Source organism: Telmatherina bonti (assembly GCF_933228915.1).
Source record: "Telmatherina bonti genome assembly, chromosome: 16".
Lineage (NCBI taxonomy): Eukaryota > Metazoa > Chordata > Actinopteri > Atheriniformes > Telmatherinidae > Telmatherina > Telmatherina bonti.
In genome coordinates this window covers 19,312,256-19,339,416 of record NC_136614.1, presented here as the reverse complement: position 1 = coordinate 19,339,416, position 27,161 = coordinate 19,312,256, and the positions used below count along the sequence as shown (strand labels likewise).

At 38.1% G+C, this 27,161-nt stretch overlaps 1 protein-coding gene across 1 annotated transcript in view; it reads right to left on the bottom strand.

Annotated features, from left to right (window-relative positions):
* The window catches only part of otofa (otoferlin a), a gene marked incomplete at both ends in the record, with an annotated part of 88,889 nt that extends 62,175 nt beyond the window's left edge, over nucleotides 1-26,714 (bottom strand). Inside the window, 3 exons of the mRNA XM_079255090.1 lie at nucleotides 614-702; nucleotides 17,421-17,479; nucleotides 26,633-26,714. Coding sequence (XP_079111216.1) covers nucleotides 614-702; nucleotides 17,421-17,479; nucleotides 26,633-26,714 — 230 coding nt within the window. The remainder of the gene's footprint in view (nucleotides 1-613; nucleotides 703-17,420; nucleotides 17,480-26,632) is intronic.
* Between the last annotated feature and the right edge of the window lie 447 nt (nucleotides 26,715-27,161).

The following is a 27,161-nucleotide window of genomic DNA, read 5'->3' as shown; positions in this document are numbered from 1 at the left end:
AAAAATCTCAGGAAAATCAAGCCTATTCTCTCTTACCTGAAAAACATGCACCTTGTGTCAGTCTGAACGGGTCACAGTCTGTGACAGAAATGCAGTATGGGCTCTGAAACCTAAAGCAGTTGACTCTAAAATGCTATTTGCTGGTCTGAGGCATGTTCTTATTCCCAAGGTGTCTCTTAGATATGCTGAAAATGTCCTGACGTCAGTGCATTACTGCACCACTTACAAGGTCCTGATACAGGAATAGAAGAAAGGTGGAAAGGTTTTAGACCATACTGGCCCAGTATTCATTCACCGTTCCCCTTCCTTTTTGGTTAGGCTTTGACATCCTAACTCCTTACTGAGAGTTATGCATTGAAGATGGGCTTATTATTGATGGTTCCTTCAAAATGTATAAATAAACCATATATTTAATCCAAAGTGTTGGATAATGGCACAGAAATATAAGTTCACTAAATGCTGTGTTTGAAACGGATGTTGATAAACCATTTGCATATATTCACGTTGCCTAGGGTTCCTGATTACGCTGACCATATTGAAACTAATGATAAAGGGACCATAAACTGAGTGATGTTGTTTTAAAAGAGATTTAAGGCAGACTGCAGAAACTCACCTGTTTGAAAAGACTTTGCTGTAATTGTAAACTTGGATCTCCAACATCTCGTTTCCATCCAACCTGCTGGCAGTGGGCCATCGAAATGTCTGCAATAGAAATAGAATATCAAACCCCTCTTTAAGATTTTTTGCAGTATAGACATACAGTATGACAGGATTATTGGAGACTTTCCTGGTGTTTTGGCGACTGACTGTAAAGCGCATATTGTAAAGTTATTGTCAGGAACGAGAGTCTCTCCCCGTCTTAAAGCACTCAGTCTGGTCCAGCTGCAGCTGCAGCCAGTCAGAGGAGCAGAGAGGACACCTGCATGACTCCACCTATAGTCACAATGAACAGCCAAATCCGCCACTGGTCCCGCTCTGGATTACAGGGTGGGATGTAAATTGCAAAGTTTTTCACGTCACGCAAAAATAATTAATTCTATTTGATTACATTCATTAACATTCATTACTCATTAACCCATCACACCAGCTGTATATCTTCCTGAGTTCATCCTGCAGTCGACGCCAGATTGTTCACACCATCTATTGGTATCTGGTCTTGGTTAATCAGAGAGTTTTGTCTAGTTTAAGATTCCTGTCAAATAAATGCTTTTTGCTCTTCACAGACAATCCCGTCTGCTCCTTTTTCCCTTCAGTGTTTCTTTGTACGACCACCTCACCCAGTCCTGCGTCACGCCTGCCTTTGCCTGCACACCTGACCTCAGTCTCTCTGTTTGCCTGCCCACCGCTCAGCAAAACTCTCTGGACAAAACCTGCACAGTAATAAAAATCATTCCTCCACTCTGGTTTCCAGTCTGTTCCTTGGGTCTGAACACTACCCCCTTGTGACATAGATTGCTTCAAAATCCCCTTCAGACTCCAACAGCAGCCAAGTAATTAAATGCTTTCACACAAAAATAAATAAATGTATTCAACTGTGGAATAGACAGGGCTGAATAAGCGCCATCCATCCAATCATGTTATCTGGCCCTTTCTAAACAGTTGGATGGTTATGTGTCAATCAAACTCAATTGCCATTTGTCCAACCTGCCTCAACCCTGAGGAACAAGCATTGTGTGTTTCTGTGCTTTGAAGGCATGGCTTGGGGGGAACTCTAAAGAAAGGGGTTTGGACTTCTGGATTTAGGTTTTCAAAATGTGACTTAATCAGTTTTTCCACCCTGCCTTTAATGTGATGTGTACAAGCCAATCTCACTTAGAGATAGCGAAACTGCACCAAAATGGTGCAAATGTTAGCTTTTAGCAATAAAACATCAGGGCATGTTAATTCTTCAGTCAGCATCACAGTTGAAGGTGTTGTGTTGGCATAAATTTGTTACCCTGCAGGATCCTTCAGCTGGAAAGAGTCCCTGCTAACTGCAGGGGTGCACTTCTACATTTTGCAATGTTTTAAATATTAATACAAACATTTCCAGGTTAAGTAACACTAACTAAGAATATTAATAAACTTTTTTTTTTTTTTTTTTGCTTTTGAGATGAAACAAGTTATGCAGAACTGTGCAGTAACAAACTTGAAAGTGACTTGGCTCTCCTTGAGCTCCCTGGTTGTGAAGATAAGGAGAGTGATGGACAAGTTGGTATTTCACCCTAATTAGCCCAAAAGACCTTGAAGATTTCAGGTACTCAAAAAGCTGAGAAATGTTGTTTAAAACCATTTTCACCAAAGAGCTCCTCAGTTGCATCTTTACTGATAATCAGCCTTGCCAGGCTCATTAGACTCTTGCTTTTATACCTCAGCGTTGCATTTCTTGTGAAGTGCTTGTCATGATTAAATCACGGCCGTCAAATAACAGGAATGAATTGATACTAACCACTTCCTCTAAGTTAAAACGTATCGACAGATCTCTATGGGACCTGGTAAACATATGCAAAAATACGAAAACAAAATCCATCATACATCTTTATCCCCAGAAAGTTCTAATTAAAGTTCATCTTTGTAGGAACACTCATCCAAAAACTCCTTCCAGATCCATTTCTTCTTGTTTTACAATGGAAGAGGGGCTTCTTACCCTGTTAATTCACTGGGGATTACTCTTGGATTTTATGGTTCTAAAAAAATTTGCCTTTTAAAAAACCAGGTAAAAAACTACCACGCAACTTTTATTCATTCTCTCCTTGCAGATTTTAGCATGTGCATTATTAAATTCTAAACACACATTGGTACATATTACTGTGCTCTATTGTGTTAAGTATGACATGGCTGAACAATTAAATAAGGAAACAAAAGCCATTACTGTAACGTTAGGAGCATGATGAGCTGGCATTCTGATTCATATGGAGCAACTCTCTCTCTATTACAGCATGATGAAAAGAGGATGCATGAAGGCAGAGGGATAAAGACTGCACAGGTGATTTAAAACCCATTCAACCCCTGCTGCTCTTGGCCTCTCATTCGGGAAAACACTGCAGGCTGTCAGCAAAGAGATCTATCAGGACTGTCCCATTACCGAATCCTGGGGTTCCCACCTGCCTCTGTTGGTCTGCCATCAAGGATCTCTGACCATGCATGTGTATGTGTAACAATATCACAGCATCAGACTGTGCTTTCTGCCCCAAAGATCTGCAGTCTGTTCTTTCTTTTTTCAGCCTCCAGTCAGCTGAGACAAGTACTGTTTACATGCAAACATGTCCAAAGTGACCTTCCCTGTCTGGGACTAAATCATACTCTCCTAGTATGATGGTTGTGAAGCTTCACAACCATTCTTTACCAGTGTGTTTTAGCAGCCAAGAAAAAGGAAAGGAGGCCCTGACACATTAGCCGATTTTTATTAGACAAATGACTGAACAGATCGCTAATACTAATAGAGGGAATGATGCCATCTTATACACACATGGACGAATGACACACACAAGCTCAAATAACACACACAACAATGTGATTAAGTGTTGCTCATCCAGCACCAGAAACGTTGGGGAAACATGTTAATTTCCCTGGAGTAGGAAAACCACTAGAATCTGGGCCTGCACAATCAAACTAAATACTCATACAACAGAATGATGTACATGTAACAATTCCCATTTTATATTTTTTTTAGCACATACAGTAAAAAGACAGTATTTTATTTAAAAAAAACTATGATATTCAACTGATTGCATGAATTCATTTAGTTGGACTAAACCATTTTCTATGCTGGTCCTCTACGCTGGGGAATGGACATGTTACCCAAAGACATGTGTGAAAGAAGAGCACTGTTGAAATGGTGACTTACAAGAAGAAAGTGGAGTATTTGGGATTGCAGATGCTGTTATCTGAGACGTTTTAGAGTGTACCTGAGAAATGGAGGATTAAACTTATTACGTGATGCAAGAACAGGCCATGGCATGTGAATATACCTTAATAATAAAAAAAATAATATGAAGATGTAAGAAGAATCTGGGATAGGTGAAAACAGAAAACAAGAATAAAGGTTGGCATGTGTTCAGATGTAACTATGATGGAAAACAAAAGTCTTCCAAGTGACACTGAAGTTGCTTTTCTCTTCAACAACATAGGTAAGCTGTCCAATGCAGATGAGCCCTTCTTTTTTTTCTAAATTTAATAAAAAGCATTATTTGAGATGGTTTCTGTCTCTAACTTACCTGTTCGATGTTTTTAGCTGTGAAGCTTTTGACATAAATGATATCTCATTATTGAGGTTTTGCAAATGCCCCTGTACTTCATGCCACATTTCACTGCCACTTGGGGGCAGAATTAGAAAAAAAATCCAGTAATCTGAACTTTGGGTTTCTAGTGGTTGTGTTGGTGCTTTTGTTGGGGTTTTAGCTTTGCTCTGTGAAGCAAAAAAACTAAGGTTAAAAATGTGCTTTATGGTGGATTAAATGCCTAATGACAAATAATTGTCCAGTGTAGCTGTTGTCTGAGCTTCTCATGCATACTCCTTTTCTGTCAGCAACGAGACACTAGTTATCATGGGCACCTCAGAGCTCAAGCTAATTGTGTGCAAACATACCAACTTATCCTATTGGAGGACTGCATGCCTGTGCAACAGTGTTGAAAATATCCATCTGTGGAGGACTGAAACCAATGACAGATAAGTTGGCCCTGACAGCTTTAATATAATAGATTAACTGTGTATTCCTCAACTTGTGCTTCTTTTCTTTCTATGTTATAAAATCCAAAGCCAGATATTTCTAATGTAACAGTTAAAGACACATGACAGAACTTTTGCCATTTTCCCAATCATCACGCGTTCCAACACGGCATTCAGCTTGCAGCCTACCAGACCTGTTAGCTTTCTTCAGCCAGCAAAAAACAATCTTTCAATGACTCTCGTTTTGTTCCTTTATCTCTTTTATGCTTATTGTGTATCTTTGCTGAATCAGCAACGTTGCATGTTCAAAACAGCCATTGCGTTTTCTAGCGTGGAGCGAAACTCTGCTGCAATGTCACGCAGTGTCCCGGATGAAAAACTTTTATTGTGTGCTTTCTGGGCAGCAGCGGCTCCACAAATACACATGATCAATGTCATTGTGTGACCCAACAAGTCAGAAACGCAATCTTTAGTTTTAAAGTCAGAACATTACGTAATGAGTCTTTAAACCCGAATCCACAACAATATCCCACTGTTTTTATTGTCTAATGTGCCCACAACCACCAAGACAGTTCTCAGTTAATGTTGAATGCCCACACTGCCAGTCCCATTACTGTGAAGAAGTTAAATGTGCTTAGTGTATTTTAACTGCTGTCAAGATTTAATAGTATCCATATGGCTGGCAATTAAACTGAATTTAGCAAAATGTCTGCAAAACGGGGGGGGGGGGGGGGGGGGGGCATACACCACCACCATAAAGATGTATGTTCTCCGACTTAAGCTGAGGAGTTTGCTAATACATTTATGTTTACTTCTCATTGAAAGGCATGAAAGATATATTAACACATTTTATATTTACAGTTGATTTTGTATTGTTATTTACAATATTGAAGAAAAGGTTGTTGCCTTTCCTACATTTTGTATTCTGGCAGCAAAATCAACTCTAATCATGAAATTCTTTGTTGATGAGAGTCATAACAAACGTATTGTTATTCTGTAGTCTTTGGACGGAAAGAAATATATGTTAGGAGTAAATTTGATGTCAGCATGATGAACAAATTCAGGTATCTATATCAAGGACATATAATATATTGGAAACATGAAATTAGAGCTTTAAACCGGCAAACAACTTTCAAGTAAAGAAAAGAGACCATACATGCTATTATATATTTTGTACAAAAACCAGCATGTTAATGTGTTTATGGAAAAAAATGCTAATAAGCTGTTATGACAACTTTTTTATGCTAATGGTGGCCATTATAGATTTTGAGGTCAGAGCGAATGAGGTTCCTTTAATTTCCCACGTGAAACAATTGGCTTTGGGGGTATTTCAGTTCTCTTTTTCTTATTGGAAACTCATTCATCCAGTATTATCGTAAATATAAAACCTCTATCTTAATCTCTCTAATACTCATTACATGAGAAACGTAGTGAGAAATTTTAGAGTACTGATAAAAAAATTTTTTTTCTTTTTTTTAGCAGGTGAAACAAATTTTCTTCAAACTGAACTTTAATATTCATCCTGATAGTGATTTATAAGTGGTAGCCCCTTTTTTAGAGTGTATTATAGCCTCAAGGCTGCAGAAAAATGATAAAAGCTAATGGAGCGTGTGAAATTGTGACGATATAGATGTGATAAAATCAACACACAGCATGGGGGAAAGAGCCCAACTTTTTTATTTTAATCTTTGTACTTTTCATTTGCTTCACTTTCATAAGATCCTTTAAGATTAAAAGCAGATCTTGCTTATTAATAATGTTGAACACTTTTTAACTACTGCAGAGGACCAAACTCTTTGTCTTGCAAGATGATAATTTGTGCCACAGGTATTTCATTTGTGATAAAAACCTGCCTCTTTGGCTCATTATTACAAACAGATGGAGTGATGTTGGGGAGACGAAATGAAAGGAAACCATGACAGCCTCAGCTTCACGATACTGGTGTAATTAATGTTGCTTTATGTGAGACTGGAGTAGAACAGTGTCACTGACTGATGTGAAACTGCTACAATCCGCCTACTCTAACAGTCAGTCTGACTTTAACATATCTCTGATTATGTGGGTAATGAAATGTGGAAGATCTGAGAAGGAGCCACTGTACTGCTATAAAAAAAAAAAACAAAACAAGATCCCACTGGTTTTATTTTAGTCTTCATCACGCCTGCAGGAAGACGTAACTATCCCTAGATTCCACCCTCTAACCCTCCGTACTGTATGATGCCTAATTGGCAGAGCAAGGCTGCTCATTAAAAGTGACAGGTATGATCTCAGTAGCCGCAGGCCTTTAGGCCACAGTGTAAATCAGAGGGGCTAAATGCTGAAATGATCATAGGAGAAAAAGCTATTACTGCTGTGATCCCATGCTCTAGTGTTGCAATGAATGAATGGGTGACTGGGTCATTCTCAGTTCCCCAGCCCATCATGCTTTAATATAACTGTTACCATGGACACAGAGGAGTGAAACACTTCCCTTATGATTAATTATGAACAGTATGTTATATGTTGTCCTGCGATGGACTGGCGAGCTGTCCAGGGTGTACCCTGCCTTTCGCCCAAAGACTGCTGGGATAGGCTCCAGCTTCCCTGCGACCCTTAATCAGACTAAGCGGTTAGGAAAATGAATGAATGAACGTTCTGTGTTTTACCCTCACTTCCTAAATTGGTTCAATAGAACGCCTACTTCTGAAGTTTTTACAAGCAGTTAGGGCTCTTTACAGTGAGTTTACTAGTTTTTGAGATTTTGAAATGATGCAACAGACCTAAATGCTTTCAGTATGATTTCGTCAGGATGTGATGTTGCATGTTCTCTTCAGTTTCTGGTTTCCTGTTTTAGTTTGTAGTTTTCCTGGTTTAGTTCCCTGATGTCTAGTTTCCTGTTTTGCTTTCCCATTCATTAGCTCACCTGGACTCATTAGTTGAGTCATTCCACATGTGTCTCATTCTGTTTGTGTGTGTATATACGGCTTGGTTTCTGTTTTAAGTGGCTGGATTATTGTGTGTGTTAGACCATGTTTCCCTGGTGAGTTCTGCCTTTAGGTTATTCTGTGATTAAAACCTCAAAGTTCTGCATTTCTGGCTCAACAAATCTCTAACAAATTAATCTTTTTGTATAGTTGCAGCTTTTGCAGAGAATATCCTTTAGTGTGTATATAGGCAGTCATTCAGTAATTTTGACTGATTGCAATACAGAGTATCCATCCAACCACCCAACGCCTGAACTGTTCTGGCTATTTTGAGATTGCAGCTTAGCATGGGTTGTTTTCAGGCCATGAGCCCAAGACATATAAGCTCTTGAACAAATTTTGGGTCTGCCTCATGGCTTCTCTTCATTCTACCATGCTTGATAAATCTCAGAGAGGTGGCCATTTGTTGCCTGAACCATTACATCCAGCTTCTCTCAAAAGAAGTAGTTGGTGTACAATGAGCTCCTCCAGGATTTCCAATCTTTTTACTCAGCCTCAAAGTAAATCCAGACCCCGTAGAGAAAACTATATCAGTTGTTTTGTATTCAGATCTTGTATTTCTATCACATTTCTCATCGCCCAAAGTTTGTATCAACAGGGAAAGGCAGCGACATATACATTCTACTTAATAATAATAATGCCTTCTTACACAGTATTTTTCACAGGAGATACTGCTGCATGATTGCGTAAGCTGTACACACTTCTGGCAGGTTAACAGTACCTTTTCTCATCTCTTGTAAGCATGACCTCAGACCTGTGTTAGACTTTTTCTGTACCCATGCAGATCATTCAATCTGAGAACAACCGAGTTAGATCTAGAGGTGCTATTATGCCAGTCAGCTCCATCACTCAGAGCTGGACTCAGCGCAGAACTAATCTTAGATCTTGTAGCGGCCGCTTGTGGAGATTTTGTTGTTTTGTTGTATTTACAGCCCACAACATGCTTTAACTTTAAATATGCTGTGATCATGATCGAGACTGATGATTTACTGATTTTTGTTTTTTCCGGTGGCCCCCTTGGCACCTGGTGTATGGTTGTAACATATTTTTGGTATCGGCCAAAAATTTCCTAATTCCAGCATCCTGAATAAAACACTTTTGTAAGTTTATAACGGATATCTTCAGCTTCTGCTTTTCTCTGTTTGGATCTGAACAGCTAATCTTTGAAAATTAACAAACAAGAGGCTCCAAAAGTTTTCTAAACAGTCTTTTTTATTTGTCTTTTCTTTAGTGAAGAAGTCTTCTTCCAGGAAGACATGGAATTTGTTTGCTGTCTCAATATTTTCACTTGCATCAACTTACTATTAACTGTGCATACTGTAAAAAACTAGAAAAGCACTCAGAGAGTGCAGAGCTCCCCCAAACAGCTCATTTTCACCCACATTTTTAAGAATTCTTATAGATCACTCCCAACATTTTATGGACTGTAAGTCAGGCTAACTCATTAAAATTGTTTTAAAAAATCTTCCCGGTAGGTCTTACAGAGAGTTGTGAACAGACAGACTGATGGGCAGAAAGACAGACAGACACATGTGCAAAATCAAAACCCATTTAACTAAATAAACTGATGTGTTCTTTTAAATGAACAAGCATGGGTAATGTTTTAACTATGAAACAATCATATACCCAGAGTCAAATGTAAAACAGAAATGATTCATGTGCAACAACAAAACAAAAAAAAAGGAAAACAATCAACAACAGCAGAACAGCAGCAGCTGTTATTATAGTCATATTAATATTCTAAACGCAGTATTCTCCTTGGTGTTTTAAAGTAATTTTTTTTGGCTAACTTTTATTTAGTAAGCTGTCAAAAATGGGCTATGTATGGTCCTGTTTTCTTTTTTGCTTTACTGTTTTGCACTCGATGTCTGTGTCTCTGTGTCTGACTATAAAGATCAAACAGCATCAGTGATAAGCTGACTTGGGTGGGGAACTCAACCTTGTCGAATTTACTGACAGCCCTGACAATCTCCTCCCCATCCCCACCCCATTACTACCACTAACCCGGCCTAAACTTATTTTTTCCAGCTCAACTTCCATCCTGCCCTGTTTCCATTCCAGCTGCTTCTCAAGTGTCACTTTCTTTCTGTAACGGTTGAAGTTACTTAGTTTCAGATGTACCACTAGGCGGAGCTATTTGTAAGCTAATGTCATTAAGAATATTACATTTGCGATTTATTTTACATAATTATTTTTGTATTCATAGCATTTCAGTAATCTTTATAGGGTCATACATTTAATAATATGGTACATTTAAGAGAAATTTTGTTTGTCAAACTATTAAGATAAGTGCAAGGTCATGTAAAGGTCACTTCCTGTGTAGCGCTAAGCAGTGAAAACAGCAGAAGCCGACAGACCCGACATCGTGCTCGTTAAGAGAGTTTTGAAGCTAAATAAGTATTTTCTACAAGCACCGGTTTGTTCACTAGCAGGCCAAAGTGGTATGTTTTACTTTATTGTTTGTCTATTGTATAATTTATGTCATTTAAAAGCCTATGTTAATTTTATGTACATCATTTGTGTGTCACCAGTTCTACGGTGTGCCTGTGGTGTAAGAGAAAGACCGCGGTAAACATCAGTTGAAAAGAACTCTCGTGCCTCCTGTTGTTTGTGTGCAACCCGGCATACTTTCCATGCTTCAAGGTTTCTTCATCCAAATCTAACTTATAATACTGAATGTGTCAGTACAGTGTCCCATTTATTCAAACATTTTATTTAACCGAAATTGTATTATAATTTCATGTAACTCTTAAACAATAGCCTTAAAAAAGGCAGGAAATATGTCATTAGATCATTCTGAGTAATAGTTCAAAACGACAAAGTTATGTGCCCTGAATAATATAATTTATTATAGCAAAGTTGTTTTAACAAGAAGTTTTGCAAGATGATACACTATATAGCCAAGAGATGATGTACTCAGTGATGCATAGCAGCATTTAACCATCTGAACATTTTCTTGTCATGCCTTGTACCTGCCTGTCATATTACTGTATCAAATGGCTGTGAGTTGGGTTGTTTTTTGGGCTGGGCTTACAGATATGATGCAGCAGATCTGGTCTGATCCAATGCACTGGTCAAAGTGAAGATGGAATGTAAATAGCTAAATTGTGTTATAAAAGAAGTACATTAATTTATTTGTGAATTGTTTTTATGTTGTGATCAATTTACAGATGTTTAACACCACAAATTCCTTTGGCAAATCAAAATTACAAATGTTTCAGTCTCATACTAACCCCAAAAAAGGAATTAATTTCGATAAATATAGAAGGTATCCTCACTGTAAAATCCAAACTCCTTTAATTAAAAGTACTCAGACATACAGTGATGTGTTATTACATAGTAGATACTGCTTAGGAAAATGCCTCTCATCATGCATGCATTGCCTAGACTACCTTACTTTCTGCTTAAAGTTTGTCTCTTGAAACACATCAGTGCTAAATAATCTTCTTCTCCTAGTTCATGTTCTGATGTTTATTCCTTACGGGGGAATCATAGAGGAAGAGTAATGAGCTGATGCACATGGGCACACACCAAAAAACACATTAAACGTTTCCCTTTTCCTAAGGGGTTAACAACAACAAAATAAATTAAATGTTGACACCCCCCCCAAAAGGAAAAAGTTAAGCTGTACATCAGTTTGTGCAGATGTTTGCATTATACGCTGATCTTCTGACTTTCTTTTTCGTTTTAACTAATATTGGCTGCACATAGTTGAAGTGTAGTTGAAGTGTGAGCCTTCTCCCAACTTTCCAACATAGCAAAGAAAATATTCAGCTTAGGTTATCATTTATTCATAATCCAGGGAAAGTGGGAAAGCACATCCCTGGAGCAGCCCTGAGTGTTAAAAATGAGTGAAATTCAGAGACTATTTTCAGCGGTGGATATATTCCAGCTTGTGTTCTGTCCTGAGGCAAACGCTATTTAATTTTCTCTCTGTCCAGGTAGTCACTGAAGAAGTCGTAGAAAATAGAAATATGACCTTCAGAGGTGGACCACTTTAATGCATGGAGGTATGCTACTCTCTGCTCATTTATGGGATATAACCTCAGTTGATTAGTTTAAAAAACTCCCTCTGATAGTGATACAATGTGTGCTCGTGTAAGAGTTAAACCTGATATGATCCAGATAGTTTCCCAAACATGATTATCCTTACAATCTGGGAAGTGGTTTGAAAAGGAGCTCATCCACTGGCTTTGATTAGCCACTAAACTTCCACGAGTTGAGGTCAGGCTGAAGAGGCTTTGACTGGAAAACTTCTGCCACGGGATATCGGATATCAGCCATTTTCTGCAAATTTCTAAAATATTAACATTAACAAAATAATATCCCTTGTAAATAATTATGTGTTTTGCTTGATAAAAAGTTGACAGTCTGAGACCAAGGTTGTTTAAAATTCAGACTTTGTAGCAAAAAATAAGTTTTCCCTCTTTTATACTGATTAATATTGATTTATTTTAACAGTTACTCACTCAGTTAGCTCTGATCTTCAGAGTCACTGCCTTACTGTGGTCGAGTTTTAGTACTCCAGTGACTGAGAGTTGTGTTATTGGGGGGCATTAGCCACTCCTGGGGTCTCTCATAAAAAAACAGCTCATAAAGGCCACATTACAGAGATTCATAGACCTCAATGGCAAAGGCTTCAGAGTGTAAACAACACATAGAAAAGGGAAACCGGTGGACCCTTGGAGCCAAGCATGTGGTGGTCAAGCCATGGCTCCTGGGACTCAGCTGACTCAGCTAAAAAAAAAAATGCAACAGAACTCCACATGGGCTCACCATCTGCAGGGGAGGAAAACCGAGGCTGTGTGCAGTGTGAGCTGACTGGCATGCCAAGGTGGGGGCCTGCCAGTTCCCAACATTACAAAACCTTCCTCAGGCCAACAACAACTAAGGCAAGTGACAGATGAGTGACATGTGGTCAGGATGACGGTCAGCTCCTTCAGAAAAGTTTGGAGCGCTTCCCCCAGGGTGGGAGTGAAGCTTTGCATCAAGTGGATGAGTTTAACTACGTCAAGCTCTTGCCAAAAGGTGAAGTTTTTCATTTTACCAGTGAGTCTATGTTCCAGCTCCCACCTATGGCCATAAAATTAGAGCAGAGACTAAAAAGATTGTGGACTTGTGGACTAGATAAACAGCCTACAGAGCTTGGCCTACACCTGCTCTCCCTTTGTATCTAAATGAGCCATTTGAGGTGGTTTGGGCATCTGATGAGGAAGCCTCCTAATCACCTCCTCATAAAGGTTTTCCAGACATGTCTGACTGAAGAGACCATGGGATAAATCCAGGACTCACTGGAAAGATAATATTTCCTTTCTGGCCTGGAAATGCCTTAAGAGAAGAATATTGCAAAGGTGTCTGAGTTTCTATCCTGAACCTATGCAGAAGAAAATGGATAAAAAAGAAAAAAAATAGAAATTAATAAACTACGTTATCTGCAATATGCAGCATACCCCTGCAGAGTCCTGGTGTTTATAGTATGAAATAAGTCGGCAGCTTCAAGACGTTAACACTTGTCACACTGCACATTCATGGCAGGTTTGTTGGGTCTTGCTACAATATGTAGAAGTATTCATGTCTGAGCCAGCAGCAGTGATTTTCAAAGACATGCCTGAGAGTTTTGAGAAAATTTGCCTTTGCAGAAACAGGGCACTATGTTGTAAACACAACAGTTGTGACAGATCTGGCATTGTTATGTTAGCAGGATTCTCACACAGATATAGCCCTAAGCATGAGTGATCGATAGCAATATAACAAAGATGTCTTTATTGTGTAATCTCTCTGCAATTTAACAACTCACATTGTTAAAATGCACTTAATCCATTTAAGATCCCTGCAAGAAAATTCCACTTTTAAAATCATTAACATGTATGCTTAAAATTTCTGAATCAGCCTTACATGCACCTACATACAGTTTTTTTGTTTGTTTGTTTTTTAAAGGGATTTATGTGAAAACTAATGTTTGAAACTTATCAAAACATCTTCATGATGTGTTTAGATCACAAATTTTGAGTGGATTAAAAGTGGACAACAGGGATGACCTTTCTTTTCTTGAACATCCAATGTGTCAAAATCAGATTCAGAGAGCCAAACTTTCAAGAGTAAAATAAAAAAATAAAAAAAACTAGTCCCTGGTGTGTTTTCCAAAGTTGAAGAGTCAATAAAATATACTGATACATGACCCAGAGATCCTGAACAATTCACTTTGGCTGTTCTTGAAAACTGATACATCTAAATCTCTTGGTAGCAGCTGTATTTACAGTAGTCCATTATTTTAAATGAGTAGCATGAGCAGCTGCAGTCTAAAGACAGAAATTGTGAATTTTTATATTCACAAAAATGTGCATATTTGACTAGGTTAAGTGTATAGTTTCTTTATTGCCTATTAAAGCCATGAAGAAAGTATTTTATTTGAAAAACTGGATTAGATATGTTTAACCAAGATCAGCAATGATATTTAGGGATTTTATCAAATTACAAGACAGACAAAATGAACAGGACGTGGCCAGTTTTTCTTACTGCCTTTTGTGATCTGCCTGTATGCAGAGCTTGCAAATCCCTTTTGTGAAATGGGCATCCAAGCAGTAAGTACACAACATCCTGAAAAGCCATGAAAAAGTCATTTGATTCAGACTTGGAGTTACGTAATCCCAAGACTCCCATTAAGAAGTCAGATATCTCACTCACCAAACTGTAAGGCTGCACTAGCTGGAAGCTGCAGCTTATATTCATCATGTTTGCATAATGCTTCCTTATACCTTCTTTGCATTGTTTAAATGTCTTGACATCATGTGTGGGGCTTAAAGACAAGAACTGTTTTTATATGCTTACATGTGCCCCCACGTAGGTATTTCTGCAGAAACAGAGCTGAACCCTATGGCCACATTCAGTGCGGGACTCTGTTCTCTGCTCCAGTTGTGTCTAACTTATAAGGGGGAAGCCCTAGTGTTCTGCAGCTAAAAGCCCCACCATGCAATGAATAATGAATACAGATTCCCCATCCAGTCTCTCCGCATACTAGTTCAAAGGCATTCTGCTAGTCCATGCATAAAGCAACGAGACACACAACTCTATGCTAATGGCCTCTCGACTCCAGGGACTGGACTGAACTTACTGAGCCATGCAAACATTCCAGAGATAAGGACGAGGACAACAATGAGGAGGATGTGAGAAAAAATTGCTCCAACATTTGTAAGGGTCAAGAAAAGAGTGTGATTGAGCACCAGCAACACACAAACGCACAACACCAAACACACGAGGCCCGGAGTCTGTTGGAGTTGTCTCAAGGGAACGCTGAACATTTCATTGATGCTGAGTAATGCTAATGACCTCCCCGGGAATTGCAGGGCTGGGATGCAAGAATCGGGTGAGACTGTCAAAGGAGATCATACTGTAAGGTATTCTACTCCATACCCGCTACTGTAGCATGCTTCCAGACTATTCCACGATTATAAATATTTCTGACACATTTCGCTTATTGTCTGGTATCATATCGTGCATTTGTTTCACTCTACAAAAACAACCTTATTTTGGCAGACTGTATGCATGTGTGTGTGCGCTTTTCTGCGTATGTGAGACTGTCTGAGTGTGTAGTCATTTAGCCATTTTCCTGATTACAGCGAAAACAAATGAGGCGGTTATCAGTAAAGGAAGCAGCACTCTGCTTGTGAACCCATCAAAGGAAAAATGTTTTTCCCTGCAAGAAACAGCCGCTAAGACAGAAAGACAGGGAGAGAAAAAAGAGTCTTTACTCAAAGCTCTTCTGGGAAGGTATTAAATGTATTTGAGGTGCTCTCTTTTGTTTTGTGCATTTCATTAGCTGACTTTACCTCATACCTCTGTTCCTCCTCTTCTACCGCTGCAGATGTTCTGTCGCACATTTTTCTTTTTCTCCAACCGCCATCTCTTCTCTGTTCACGCATCTCTATTTCCTTTTATGACGCTTCAAATTTTGATTCATCCTATTACACAGGTTTCTCAGTGTCAAAGGAGCTTATGGGAATCCAACTGGGAACATTTCCCACAATCTCACAACAGGCAGGAAGAAATGAGACACAGAGACCAGTAGCAAAGGGGCTCGAAGTAACAGATGTGTGTTGTTGCTGGGAATAATGCAATTTACAGGAGTAAAAGTGAAGTGGTGAAAGAGTTTGTCTCCACTAAACTTTCCTTAAATTCAACTTCTAGGTCTGAATGCAGAAGCAGTGGACTATAAAGTTCCTGATTTAATTACAGTGGTGTAATGCATGAGTGGAGATCACTACCACTTAGATACTGATAGGCCATGTGGACCAGAGAGAAGTTTGGCAGGACTTTGGCCGTTTGCAGGTAAAAACCAATATCTTTTTTTCAATCCACACATTACTAAGGTGACACTTAATTCACAGAGTGGCTACGGCACATAATAAGAGTCCTAATGAGTACTTTTTGTGAATTACAATTTTGTCTTCCAGTTAAAACCAGAATCTCTGAAATTTCTCATTAATGTGAATAAAAATCTGAATATATTGCATTTGAGCTTTTGGTTCACTCTTCTTCACAACGTATACTGACACGTGAGACCTGTTACAGAAAAAACACATCACCACATACACATAGGAAACAGCTCTTTGTATGTTACAAGATATTGGTCTGGAGGGTTTTGGGCATCAAAGCTTTACTTAAGAATAAGGGCGAATAATAAAGTTGAAAGCACATTTTATCACATAATATAGAATTTCATCATCAAGTGTATGAGAGAAATACATCCATCCCTTTTTTTGTACCTGCTTCTTGTAATGCAGGGTTACAGGAGGCTGGAGTCTATTCCAGCAGCTATTTTGAGAAGCAGGTACCTGCTGGACAGGTCACAGTTCACAGCAGGGTCAACAGAGAGAGACAAACACCTCGCGCTCAATCCTGGGGGGAATTCCGAGTGACCATTTAACCCAACATACATGTCTCTATGGGAAGAAGCCAGGAGAAAACATGCAAACTCCACAGAAACCCCCATCAACCTGAGCAAACCTTTTTAATTCATTCATTTCATTCAATAAATCAAAACATATTTTAAAATCTGAACATATCTTCAAGTTAAACTTGAATGAAATAAGGAGCAACAGAAGTAAAGTCTTATATTATCTGCCCCCTTTTCACCCAAACATTAGTACAGTATGTAAACAAACAGACCAAAAAATTAATACAATAATTAACCTGCCGCCCCCCCCAACCCCCTCCTCCTGCCAAAGCTCAAAGCAGGAACCTGTTGGTCGTCAACAAAATTATTCTTCACCCTTAATTCCTGACAGTATCTTGGAATCTAACAATCTCTTGTGTTAAATCAAATCAAATCAAACTTTATTTATGAAGAAATTTTCCCTACGATTAAATGTAACACAAAGTGCTTAATATATATAAAATGATTTAATTCAATTTATTTGAACCTGATATTTAAAAAAGGGTTTTGACTTGGAAACAAAAAAACCAACAAACAAAAAAAAAACTGAAGATAAACTGAAAATTATGTCTCTATTTCAAAAGAAAGCATAGAAACGGCAAAAATGCTGTTCTCAATTGTGTTTTTCAGGAAAATGTTAAATACCATACTCACTCACACCATGTTAAAAAAAAAAACACATGTTTAATGTAAGATTAACATCCATTAACATGGATATTTAATAAAGTCCAAATAAACCTCAGCCTTCACTATGCCTGCTAATCATTGACTTTCTACAGTTCATTAACAAAACTTCCAAACTGCATTGAAATCATCATGCGGTTATCTGATAACTGCTAAGTGGTGATTGTGTGATAGAGGTAATGAAGACACTGACCTCGTTGAAATGAGCCACATCCTCACAGTTTTCTGCTACTCGACTGTAGAAAGGCAGACCTGCAAGATGAGGAGGAATTTAGTGGTTAAAGAACAGTTCAGTCGATGGCAATGGTCACTGCCATCTCAGTTTCGATTGGTAGATTCATTTTTACAGCTCAAAAAAGCAGTGAGTTACTTGTGTTCTACATTTCTAAGGATTTAGTTTCAGTCTCAAAAACTGAGAGAAATTAATTATTGTTGGATTTTTAAAACAAGCAAAAATATATTAATGTATAGACGCTATTTCCTACTGGCGGATTTTGAAACTGAACAAAAGGTTGCAGATTTCGTGAGACTTAACATTTTTTATTTCTACTAAATTATTCTTTATCTTTATCTTATATATTTAGGATATAATTCTGCATTATATTAATTACTTGTATATTAGGTCAAAAAGAGAAAAAGATATTTGCTTTATTTGCTTTTATTTGTTTTAAAGGATTTTTTCTTTCTTTCTCTTTTTTCCTTTTGTGAGTGTACTTGCCCTGGATTGCACTTCTATTAAGCTAGAGGGCTCTCTGATATCTGATTGGATGCCCCGGGTGCCATCTCAGGTGATTGACAGATCACTCGAGGGGGAAGACAGGAGTGTCACTACACCAGTTTTTAAAGTATATTTTAAAGTAGTTTCATAATTAGACATCCTGAAAGAATACTAATATTTGGCTGCATATTAAAAAAAAAAAAAAAAAAAAAAAAAGAAAGACTATTTGGTCCCTGTGCAAGTACAACAATTAATGTTATGTAATGCTATTAAAATGTTAGCCTGAAGCTATGTAGCAGTGCTAATCTGGTTATATGGTAGCATTCACTTTAATAGGGGGAAATTGTGGTATTTAATATTTTAAGGGACGACACATTAGCTCGGTTAATCAAGATTTTCACAGTGGAGCTGAAAATAAATGATAAAGAAATGTTAAAATAGCCATCCTTGATGGCTATTTTAACATGGAGATGATTGTGGAAAAGGGTAGAGCTACATGATCCACTTGAATTAAACAAGAGCCAAGCAAAGCTGGTAGTTGGTTTATATTAAGGTCTGGCTTGAAAATGTGGACAGTTATAGCATGCAAGCAGTTTTATTTTATATAAGATCGAAAAGAAAGGGAGATATTTCTGGCTTTTTATATAGAAGAAGAACACAGAGCAGGTCCAGAGAGACCCCAGCCCCAATGTCAACAGCCTTGACAGCTCGCAACATGGAAGTAGCCAAGCAAGTCGTTGTGGTCAGACACAAAGATCTGGTCTACCACTACCACCACCATACAGTGAAGCTGCCGTGTTGCGCTGAACACATTTATTCTTTATTATTAAGAGGAGCCCGTGGATAATGAGGCTCCCCTTAGTCCTTAAGCTTTATTCTTTATTTTATTATGTATTTCATAATGTCTGTTATTTCAGCGTATAACCGCTGGACCACATATTGTGCCACAGCTACCTTTCCATGGACCATTTTAAACTTGTTGCAAATATTTCCACTTAATAAAGTAGTTTTATTATGATTGCAGTGGCTTTGGGCTCGTTTGTTTAAAGTTGCTGATAATCTTCTTGTTTTGTTTCATAAATGTAAAGACATTTGATTCTTCATGTTTATTCTTTTTCTCCTTTGGCCAACCTTCTGGCCAAGAGTGTGTATAAAAGTCTTGCTCTTCACTGCTATGAATTCATTCCCTGTTCGTCCATTAGGAGGTAAAACCCAGAGACTTTAACAGAAATTAGCTACCTGGAGTCCCTTTTCTTTCCAATCCTAATATTCATAACTGCTCACATCTGGGTATTTAGTATCACACATCAGCAGCACTGGGACACTTGAAAGTTTCTAAACTTCTCAGCTTTTTTTAACTTTATGGATTAGTTTTGCAAAATGCAATCTACATAAAAATCAATGAAAAAAAAGCAGGATATATTTCGGAGCTCTGTGTTGTTCTCGTCAGCAGATCTGTATCAGATGGGTCAGTTAATATCGCAGCTGCAGTCCTAGTGAGCAGTGATTTTGCAATATTTCAGGTGGTTGAGTTAATGAAAATTGATAGCTTTGGTGAGATAAACTCATCTTCTTTCCCACATTATTAAACATCTCAGATACATCCAGATTTATTCTGTGACCTTTAAAGTCGGTCCAACTCCCTCTGCAAGTTTTGAGCCACTGAACTAATGACTAAACTTTGTAGCGTTGTAATAACTGGGTGCAGCCTGACCAGCAACATTTCACTTACGCACTCATACATCAGCAAATAACTAGATTACACTGAAAATAATTATTTGCGCATCTCATATCTCAATTTTTCAAACAAACCTGTATCTTATTCTTCATCTTTGGAGTACATTTTACTGCCTTTTCCACTGCTTTATACAAGCTTTACATAAACATACAAGAACTCACTGAGGCTTTTTCCTACATTTAAATGGTCTCATCGTAATCTAAGATCTGTTTGCTTGCAATAAACAACAACACAAAGAGAAATGAATGACTTAAGCACCTGATAAACAGTGGGATGAAACAGCTGTAGAGTCACAGGAGAGGATAGAGAAATGGAGTCGGTTGAAGCGCTAATATGTGACTCACTATGCGACAGAACAGAATTAGAGAAACAGAGACTGCAGCGAACTTTAAAGAATAGAAATAAAAATCAGACATCAACACTTAACAACAGCAGTACTGAATGAAGTCTCATTTAAGGCAACACTAATCTGTTGTTGCAGTTATTCAACTCAGTGCACAGTAACCCAACTCATTCGGGTGTGCATCTTGTGCTCACCTTGTTGCTTTGAGGCCCATGATGAACCATCCCCGCTTTATTGTGACTGTTTATTTTGTATATCTGAAGCTCTGTGTGCGCAGCATGTGGACACACTAGTACATAAACACATGCAGACCTACAGCATTAATAAAGTTTATGTCAGTTTGGTTTTACTAATTACTTTGAATATAAATATGTTTTGGCCCAGCTTTGGCAATATTGTTAACATCATGCTCTGAAGCATGTTTTTCATCATTTAGGGCATCATTTAGTATCCAAACACAAGACGCTACAACACACATGGAGGAGTAAAACGGGAAATTATATCCTGCATCATAAAGCCTCACTTTCACATATTACCCATACAAGGAGCCACTTCTAATTCTCTCTGCAAGTGTTCCAGTCTCCTTTCTCATCACTCCCACACGCTGCTCATCCTTATAAAACCACATCCTTTTGAAGCAGTTTTTCGCTAAATAAACACCACTTCAGTTTCAGAATAGGAGAGAGACAGAAAGAGAGAGACAACATTCCCTCCTACATTATTGATAACAGTGGCACTGCTGTCATACCAGTGTTTTCATCCAACAAGAGATGTGGGCTTAGAGAAGGAGATCATATGAAGCTTATGTAAGATGCTCCAAACCAACCTAAAACATTCTGTTAATCAGCTTGAATTTTTGGCCTTGATGAAACTAGAAAAAAGGTAAAGTCAACATTGAAATAACTGGCCTCAGAGAAAGAAATGAAAAAAAACAAAAGTTTGATTTCAAGCAGACACAAACAAAATGAGAGAAAGAAGATGCAGAACACCATCGACAACCAAAACCAGCACAGAGGAGATTTTATTCACTTTTACATTTGTTACTTTTGTATGAAATACAAAAAAAAAAAAAAACATTGAATGTTACATCCAGTCATGGAAGTACTTTTTTATTTCCCTGTCTGCCACCCTGAGTGTCTCATCATTATTGCTTCACACTTAGCTATTTATCGTACAGCAAGGGTTTAAATACCCACAATGCAATCTGAAACTAAACATAATAAATGTTCAGGTAAATAAAAGGATGAATATAAATTGCACAACTGGGAAGAAAAGCAACTTGTGTTTGCAGTATCCAGTGGATGCACAAAGCCCAGTGTCAGGCCTTTAATACATCATGCTGGCCAAGCAGCAATATGGATATCTGAATATTAACATATCTGAAAAGTCTTGAGGCAGAAAGAAAGTTTACTGGAGAGTAAAAAATATCTTTAATCAAACAGTCACTTTTTTTTTCTTTCCTTTTTATTTTTTGTTTAATAATTATTTTACACCATATTGCAGACTTAATTTTGCTTGTAGTCCTGCAGGCGTCGGTCAGTCCAATGAGGCAATGCCAACTGGAGTGCTGTTCTTTGATAAAAACCAAGAGCTACAGATAACAGCAAGAATTCATCAAAGGCTTGTCAGGAAATCAATTAATTTTTGACGGCTTGTCTTCAAGGCAAACTTGCCTCATTGGCTATCTCCACGGTCGAAAAATAATGAAACTGTTTTAGTCTGTCCATGGCAGGAACGCTGCAGCCTTCTTTATCACATTTTGCATTACGTTATGTCTTCATTATAGTTGAGCACAGCTTTCATCTTCTGAAAAGTGATTCTGGACTATGAGTGCCATATTCCATTTTTCTCAACATGGATTAACAAGAACTAAAACTTAGGAACACTGAATTAAAAGTGATAGAACCTTTATCTTAATTGAAAAAAGAAAAAATCACATATAGGTGTAGTTTCTAAACGTTTGTTAATCCGTCTGCTAATAAAAGATTGTAAAATCAAATAGATAAAGAAAATGAGAGAGGAGATAGTGAAGCTGGATGACAGGTTCACTCGTTCTAGCTGAAAGAGGCATGATGAAAAGACTCAAACTGTGCAGAACAAAACTCTCAAATGCCCTGGTTAAGAAATGGACTGGAAAGTAATATCAAAGTGTTTTGGTGTTCATCTAACGATGTTAACACAAACTACCTTGAATAGAACTAATATGGGCACTCATCCTTGAAATTGGCACCAGCTAAGGCAACTCAAAATAATAATCTTCTTGTGGCTTAAAAAAAAAAACTAAATAACAAAATATGATTAAAAAAAAGAGTACCAAAGTACCAGTTAAAAGCTGTAGGGGATCATTATATGTGGTTAAGATCACTGTCTGTCTTTGTTCTGGTCACAGGGAACAAAAAAGCATCAGCGGCCAACACTTGAATTAAGCTAATAAGCACAATGACGCTGCACACTACTTAAGCATATGTTTCACAGAATAACTTCAAGAATAACCTCTGTAAAAGCTCAACGACAAACATGTCTTCCTTTTCACCCATTCCACTGGAATCTAATCCTTCGAGTGGCCTGAGAATGCCTTGGGACATTCCTGGATGAATTGGAAAAAGTGGTCAAGGAAAGAGAATATGGATGGATGGATGGATGGATGGATGGATTTTCAAACTCAGAGCTTTAATAAATGTAGTTTACTTCCATCTGCTCTTATCAGAATGAAACAAAACTTCTGAAGTATATTTTAATATAAGGCCATACATCACAATTGAAACATATTTCCTTAAGTAAGAAAGGATGGAGACACCATCATAATTTGATTTGTTGCCTAAGAGTCTTGAATAGCTTGTCATCACATTCAGGAAATTGGGAAGTTTTAAGCAGTAATTATAGTATGTTTTAACGTTTACTTGTGGCCATGTTAAATTGGTGTGTGTGAAAAGTGTTATTAATTTGCACATATCTAGTTTGTCTATACCACAAGCTTAGATCAATGCTGAAGGTTTAACAAACAGAATAACTCGGACCACCTTAACATGCATGAGGACAAGGGGTGGATTGGTTTTCCTGGCAGATTTCTTCCTCTCCAGACAGGAAACTTTGAGATCTGAAAGCACTCAGGAAACTCTACTGACAAGTTGTGGGGAAAGGCATGACTCAAAAATCCACAGCAGAGGATAAGATCAACAAACACTTTGGAAAGGCAAAGCATTTCCACACAATTTAAAAACAATCCTGGATTTGGAAAGGACAGAAATGTCTCATTTTATTTTTTCAATTATGTTCAAATTGTAATGAACTTTCCTCATTCCCTCAGCAAAGCTATTACTGATACATTTGATTTAATGTTAGACTTTTTAGTTTGAAAGTAAATTTAATCTAAATTCAATTTAATTCAATTAATTTTTATTCAACTGTATTAATATGGCACATTTCAAAACAACTTTAGTTGACGAAAGTGCTTCACAATAAAATCCCAGACTGCAAATTGTTCATACAATGTGTGCTGAAGTGATTTAGTGTGCGGTCGTTTGATCTTTGCTCTCTCTTGTCTACTGTGTTGGCTCTCTTGCTTTTGTAATAGAATAAACCAAAAATAGCTCCATTTAAAGCACATATTACATTTAAACACACTGATTAAAACTCTGCCATTTTATCGTGCTACCTAAAGGAACAACCTCAAGAATGAAATCCTCATTAAATGACAACTGCTGATGATAATGCAAAAATCTTAAATACTATCTAAATGCAACTGAGTTAAAATGCAAAATTATTTTCATTCCATGTTTGTCTATTAGGTCAGACAACAATAGAAAACAGTTTTCAATGATACGTTAAATTATGCAGCCGTTGACGTTTGATTTTTAGGTAAAGGGATCAAAAGTTTTGGTCAACTATGGCATAAATTTGCAGATGTGTCCAAGCCGTTGAGTGTATGCGGTTTAAGGGCATCTTTTTGTGTTCATACCTTTGATAAATCCTTGATGTCATAAAAAATGCAAGTAAAAGTTCTTAATGCTTTTCTCTATGTATGCTGACATACCTCTAGATTAAAGATTGGATGTGTTTGTTCCTTGAGATGTACCTCAACTTAATCTTTACCCCCGCTTAACTATAAATAAAGCTTTCGGCTAAAATGTTAATAACAGGCCTCATATATGGATATATATAATTTGACTCTTAAGCATGTCCCCACAACCTGAGTAACTCTAATTCTCTCCCTCTTTTAAACACACACACATACACACACAAGTGAAATCATAAGCAGATGAACTGCAGCAACTGTGCTGACAGTTCTACCATGGAGAAAAGAGCAGAGCATCACATTTCTGACTCAGATAACACGGTTCATGTAATATCGAGACCCTGGTGAAATTGCTGCAGCACAGAGCTCAACACTAAGAGCCATCCATTTTCCCAACACACACACACACACACACACACATACACACACACACACACACACACACACACACACACACACAAACAAAGAGCAAAAGAACTGGAAACAAAGAAGAGGTGGTTCTTGCAAAATGCTCCACAATCGAGTTGTTGACAGATCAGAGAGCAGTCACTACTGAACACCTGACAGAGAGCACTGATCACTGTCCAAGGTGCTGAAACACACACACACACACACACACACACACACACACACACACACACACACACACACACACACACACAAACAAAGAGCAAAAGAACTGGAAACAAAGAAGAGGTGGTTCTTGCAAAATGCTCCACAATCGAGTTGTTGACAGATCAGAGAGCAGTCACTACTGAACACCTGACAGAGAGCACTGATCACTGTCCAAGGTGCTGAAACACACACACATACACACACCCACACACACACACACACTTCCATTGTCCTGTTCTTGTGTGATTCACACACTGTCTGAGCTAGCTATCTTGCTGACACAAAGACACATGAATGAATCCACAGTGGCAGAACTTTTTCCCATTGTTTTCCAAACTGTGTGTACTCTGAGCTTTGGTGTTGGCTGAAGGTTAATAAAATCCAATTTTTATCTTGATAGTTTTTGGTTGGACACCTTTTTACCTCCAGCACAATCTAGATTCCTCGTTTCATAGATTCATCAAGGAGTTGGAGACATTCTTCAGAGATTGAGGTCCATATTGACATGATAGCATCAGTTGCTGCAACTTTGTTCAATGCCCATGATGCAAATTTCCTGTTCTACCACATATCAAGCTCTATTGCATTGGCATCTGGTGACCATGGAGGTCACTGGAGTCCAGTGAATTCTTTGTCATGATCAAGAAAGTACTTAAGAGCTTTGGGACATGATGCAATATCCTGCTGAAGGTACTTCATGGTTATAAAGGGATGCACATAGGCACTGGCAACATTCAGGTAGGCTGTGGTGTTTAAACAAAATAAGTTGGACAAGAATGCCCAATCGCATGGGTTCCAGCAGCAGAAGACCACAGGAGAATATCAAAAGTTGCCCAGTTTAGGTAGTCCGATAAACTGTAGCCTACGTTTCCTGCTGTCATTTCCAACGAGTCTAGTCCTCCTCTGACATATACAAGACATCAGGCAACTGCTGCTCAGTAGATTATTTTCTCTTTTTCATTTTTTGTAAATATTAGAAATGGTTGTGTGTGAAAATCCCAGTACATTTCAGTCTCAGCACTCCCTGAAATACTTACTGGCCCCAGCAGCCATGCCACATTCAAAGTAACTCCAATCCCCTTTTTTCCTCATGAACTTTGGCAAGTCATCTTGACCATACTTACATGCCTACGCAGTGACTTGCTGCCATGTGATTGTGCGATTAGCTTTTAGATTAAGTAGTTGAACAGGAGTGTCTAATTAAGTAGCAGTGAGTGTACACAAGATAAGAAATGCCAGAGGCAGTATTTTGGTAATTACAGGACACACGTGGTAATAGTAGGACACCTGTATCAACATCCTTTGTAATCACTTCATCAGCTTGTCAACACTGAGAATATTTAAAGTTAAAACTACATAAAAGCACATGGAAATGGGACTGCTGATATTTCCAGGCGTGATTAAGCTTTAACAGGGTGTGTGCGCGCTCACATGCGTGATTATATAACTTAAATTCCATTATTTATATTTAAAGCTCCCATTTTACATAACTGTGCTGCAAACTCACTTTTTTTTTATCGTGATCGAAATTATTTTATTTATTATTATTATTATAGGAATATTACATGTTTATATTAGTTATTTAAAATGAGTGTGGTGACAAAAAAGGAAGTAAAAAAAAAAAAAAAGGAAAAGTTTGCCGTTCAGCTGAAAATGTGCGTCTAAATGCCATGTTTCATTTTTCTACAGACTAATCATTTGGGGGTTTTGTTATTGTAAGTTACATTAAATCCAACTACATAACTGTTTTGCATTTTATTAAATTAAAAGAACATCCTCCTCAGTGAAAAATCCGCGCGCGCTCCATATGATGTCCACCGAACCAAATTCCCTCCAACTTTTTGTCCAGCCAGAACAGCTGGTTATGTCCCATCATATTAATAATTCAAACACAGCCCAAATGAGGACACTCGGTGAGGTTTTTTTGGGGGGGGGTTAAATCTTCCACAGAGACGTTTCAGGTTAAGATGTCCTACCTCTGAACGTAACTTTTGCGATCCTGTCACCTTTCCCACGAAGGTGAGCCACCGTCTTCAGGTGAACCACTAGGGCCATCATTAGTCCACACTGTTCAGGGGAGTAATTTTACTCCACACAGATGAAAGTTAACCCGGTTTGGTGCAATCACTGTTGTTTTACACGAGCCTCAATCTGGGTCTGGATCCGCTGTAACCCAAAAAACGCGTTCCTGTCCGGCAGCATGGATACTTAAAAAAATCGTAACAGAAAGAAAGAGGGAGAGAAAAAAATGTATTTAAATCGCAGGCTCGGGTTCAGATGTACTCTGTGTTGCTGCTGGGTCTGTCGCTCATCTCCTGGCTGGTTCTTGGTTTTACTGCTTCCCTGCTCTTTGCGCAGGAAGGGTGGGGGGTGGGCTTCAGCTCCAGCTTCAGCTGGAGGTTGAAAGATGCTTTGATTGCAGAGGATGACTTCAGACATGGAATATGGAGGCAAAGAGTGCTATCTTTTCCCTCTATTGTTTTGTGGCTGAATTAGTCTAAATGT